The 4,386-nt window shown below is 41.6% G+C and overlaps 1 protein-coding gene across 1 annotated transcript; it reads left to right on the forward strand.

Moving 5' to 3' along the window:
- Positions 1 to 559: 559 nt before the first annotated feature.
- Positions 560 to 2,312, forward strand: LOC131001805 (cysteine desulfurase, mitochondrial). Its single transcript, XM_057928398.1, has one exon. It carries the CDS (start codon positions 711 to 713, stop codon positions 2,073 to 2,075), a length of 1,365 nt encoding a protein of 454 aa, XP_057784381.1. The 5' UTR covers positions 560 to 710; the 3' UTR covers positions 2,076 to 2,312.
- Positions 2,313 to 4,386: the final 2,074 nt, after the last annotated feature.

The following is a 4,386-nucleotide window of genomic DNA, read 5'->3' on the forward strand; positions in this document are numbered from 1 at the left end:
CATTGTTTTCACTCACAAACTCCTATCGAGGTGTACTTGGATCCCATTAAATTCTTTTTTTTTAATTTTTATTTGATTTTCCCTGAAAATTCATCAAAAACTATCATCAAGTATCATCTCATCAAAATAAATAACAATACGATACAAATACACAATTCATAAGTAAAATACGAAGAGAATGACAATGAATTAATATGAAAATAAGGTACGGAAACTATAATGGTTAAAAAAGCTATAGTTTAAACGGGCCATCACACCCTTTAAAATAAGCTCGAACGAGTTTTTATTCGAATCCATCCATTTACCCATTAGGCCGGTCCAACCAAACAGTTTCGATATCCCCAAAAAATGCATATTGCGTAAAAAAAAAGTAATATTTAGGCCCATTATTAGCCTAAAAATATGAATTGGGCTATAAACCTCGTGTTTGGACTCCCGGACCATCACGCAACGAATCAAAAAGTCATAAATCACAGTAAAGGCGAGCGCAATAAGGCGACGTGGCATCATTTCGAGCGCACTTCATATTCCCACGGGTTGGTGACGGTGATTTTAGTCGGTCATCGTATTTATATAGGAGTAGTAAATAATTTCTCATTATTTTTATCGAATATATTTTCCTACAATCTGAGTGTTGAGGTTTAACCTCACAGCAGCAGCAGGTTTCCCCCAAATCGAACGGTATCCGATAAGCTAGGGCCACCTTGAAAATGTTCTCGAAGCTTCTCTCCACGGCCGTCCGCCGCAATCTGCTCCAGCCAACTGCCGTCCGACGCCTCCCCCAACCTTTCTCCACCGCCGCTGCCGCGGTGGAGCCTCTGGAGGAGGATTCGAGCGGAGTAATGATGAAAGGAGTGAAGATCTCTGGCCGGCCCCTCTACCTCGATATGCAGGCGACTTCACCGGTCGACCCTAGGGTTCTCGATGCCATGCTCCCCTATTTGCTCTCCCGCTACGGAAACCCGCACTCCCGCACCCATCTCTACGGCTGGGAATCCGAGAAAGCCGTGGAGTCGGCGCGGGCGCAGGTGGCGGCGCTGATCAATGCGTCCCCGAAGGAGATCATCTTCACCTCCGGCGCCACCGAGTCGAACAATATCTCGGTGAAGGGGGTTATGCACTTCTACAAGGAGAAGAAGCGCCACGTCATCACCACGCAGACGGAGCACAAGTGCGTGTTGGATTCGTGCCGGCACTTGCAGCAGGAGGGTTTCGATATTACTTATCTTCCGGTGAAGAGCGATGGGCTCATTGATTTGGAGAAGCTTCGTGCTGAAATCCGGCCCGATACCGGTCTGGTCTCGGTGATGATGGTGAATAACGAGATTGGTGTGATACAACCGATGGTTGAAATTGGGAAAATATGCAAGGAATTCAATGTGCCTTTGCATACAGATGCAGCGCAGGCGTTGGGGAAGATTCCAATTGATGTGGATAAGATGAATATAAGCTTGATGTCATTGAGTGGGCATAAGATTTACGGGCCCAAGGGGATTGGGGCTTTGTATATGAGGAGGCGCCCTAGGATCCGCGTCGAGCCCCAAATGAATGGGGGTGGGCAAGAGAGGGGTATAAGGAGCGGCACAGTCCCCACGCCTTTGGTTGTCGGGTTCGGTGCTGCTTGTGAGCTCGCCATGAAGGAAATGGAATACGATGATAAGAGGATTAGGGCGTTGAAGGAGCGAATGTTAAATGCTATTAGAGGGAAACTAGAGGGTGTTGTGGTTAATGGAAGTGAGGAGAGCCGCTATCCGGGAAATTTGAACTTGTCCTTTGCCTTCGTTGAAGGGGAGAGCTTGTTGATGGGGCTGAAGGAGGTGGCTGTGTCCAGTGGTAGTGCCTGCACGAGTGCGAGTTTGGAGCCATCGTATGTTTTAAGGGCGTTGGGAGTGGATGAAGATATGGCCCACACGTCCATAAGGTATGGGATAGGGAGGTTCACAACTGAGGAAGAAATCGATAGGGCCGTAGAGCTCACTATAAGGCAGGTGGAGAAATTGAGGGAACTTAGCCCTCTGTATGAGATGTATAAGGATGGCATTGACATTAAGAGTATCCAATGGTCGCAGCACTGAGTAATTGGCAGATTATGGACTTCTCTTATAGTGACGATAATTTGTAAGAAGCCCATGGAGTTGCAGGCCGATTGTATGGAGTGCTCACACACAACATCTCGCGGGATCTAGCAGGTCTTATATCTCTGTACATATTCAACTTGGATATGTAGTTTACGCATATGCTAAATGTGTTACTAGAGGAATTTTCCTTTTGTGTTTTACTCCATAACAATGAACAAATAAATTATCCTTCTATGAGTGTTGAGCTTTTGTTTATTTTGATAGTAGTGGAGGATTAGAAATGTTCCTGTCTCTTGTTATCTGCTATTTGCTTATGCTCCTTTGCATCTTTTTTCCCTCAAACAAATGGGTAGCTTATGAGATAGTGTGGTTGCACTTGTATTTTAAATGTGTTCATGACTGTGATTTTGCAATGAAGCTGATTAGTTATAATGCTTATGATAATATGGTTGCATATGATTGCTAAAGTCTAGCACTTAATATGCTTATGGACTTAAAATCATGATGTTCCCGGAGAACTCGTCCTGTCCCATTTTTAAAGTTTAAGTTGTGCATTTAAAGAAACTGTTGATTTCATTCCGCTCTTAACTTAGAATGTTTTACAATTCAAAGGGACTTGCAACAATTCTTTAAGTTATTGATTATGTTCATTCTCCCACTACCTAGCACCATTATATTCTTGAAATTATCTTTGTTTGGATAACTCTCCAGTTGTTTAAAGATTTTGCTGTATAATAATTAACCTCTCATTTGCTTTCAATAATTAACCTCTCGTTTGAAGCTCCTAACTTCTACATCATATCCAACAAAAGTTATTCAAGACTAATTCAACAGATGCCAGATAGATATTTCTTGATGTTGGACTTCTCCTTTGAAGTTTTTTCATTGATTGAGCCATCTGCTTGTGAGTTTGTATTTTCACTAATTTGTTCCGCTCCATGATTGCTCTCTCTCACTGGGATCTGTTGTTGTTTACTGGGTGATTAGACAAGCTTGTTTTCCTGCTTCTTTGAAGTATTCCACTAACTTGTTCCGCTCTATAATTGCTCTCTCTCTCTCTCTCTAAATTGGGATCCGTTGTTTACTCGTGAATACACAAGCTTGTTTTAGTGCTGCTTTGAAGTATTTCCACTAACTTGCTCCGCTCTCTAATTGCTCTCTCTCTCTCTCTCTCTTTGAACTGGGATCCATTGTTGTTTACGGGGTGATGACGCTCTATAGTTTCTCTCTCTCTTTGAACTGGGATCTGTTGTTGTGTACAGGGTGAATCCGCTCTACAATTGTGCTCTCTCTGTCTCTTTGAACCTTGAGTGGTTGTTGTTTACGGGGTGAATATACAAGCTTGTTTTAGTTCTACTAATCAACTTTTGATTGCTTACTTATTACCATTTAGGTAATTCAGTGATATATAACTGAATAGTTAGAAGCCATTTACCTGTTGAGGTTCAGATAAGTAGAACATTATCCATTTCATTGTGGTTATAGAGTCAATCAAGTTTTTGTTCTAATTTCTGCCCAATACTAAACAGGTGAGTGAGGACTGTCAGCAGGAAAGAGTGCATTGCTTGGGTTTGCATGATCACAATCAGGTGTTGATTGGAAATAGGGTTGTAATTTACTCTTCTCTTGTTTTTTGGCTTAACTCTAATAATATTCATTAAGGGGATAATAGAATTAAGCATTCCATCTTTAACATTGACTGCTGAAATTCTTGGCCCTCTTCTGGGAGGGGATACATACTAGAAACTTATAGTTGTCCGTCTTGGTCACAGGATCGTTCTGTATTGATGGAAAGAGAACTACCATATACTCCATAGCATGTCCTTAACACTGCCATCATGTTCTGAGGTGGCTTGACTGGTGATGCTTGATCCAGAACCTAAGTTGTCTAGAAAGTTGGTGGCTTCTTCTCCTGCTTTAAAGTTGTAGCCTTGAATAGTTTTATGCTATTATCCATTAAGGTTCCTGATATCTCAGTATAGACTTGTTAAGACTGGCACCTTATACAATTGGGCGATACCGCTAATCTAGAAAGTTGCTTGTTTTGTGGTTTAAACTTTGGCTACAAAATTGAAATAATGAGATGTTTAACCATTCAATTGATGTATGAAAATAGCGTTGAGGAATAGATGCTAGTCACATAATGGTCATAACCTAGAAGTTTGTTGTGTTCTCTAGGCAATTAGCAAGCTATTTATAACTTATGTGTCATATGAACGCATGAAATGTGCTGACATTTTGGTGATGCTGCTGTTATGTTTGCTTAAGATCAAACTTAGTAGGTTAATGATATATTTTTAGATGCTGG

The sequence above is a fragment of the Salvia miltiorrhiza genome, chromosome 8, assembly GCF_028751815.1.
Source record: "Salvia miltiorrhiza cultivar Shanhuang (shh) chromosome 8, IMPLAD_Smil_shh, whole genome shotgun sequence".
In the NCBI taxonomy this organism is placed as follows: Eukaryota; Viridiplantae; Streptophyta; class Magnoliopsida; order Lamiales; family Lamiaceae; genus Salvia; species Salvia miltiorrhiza.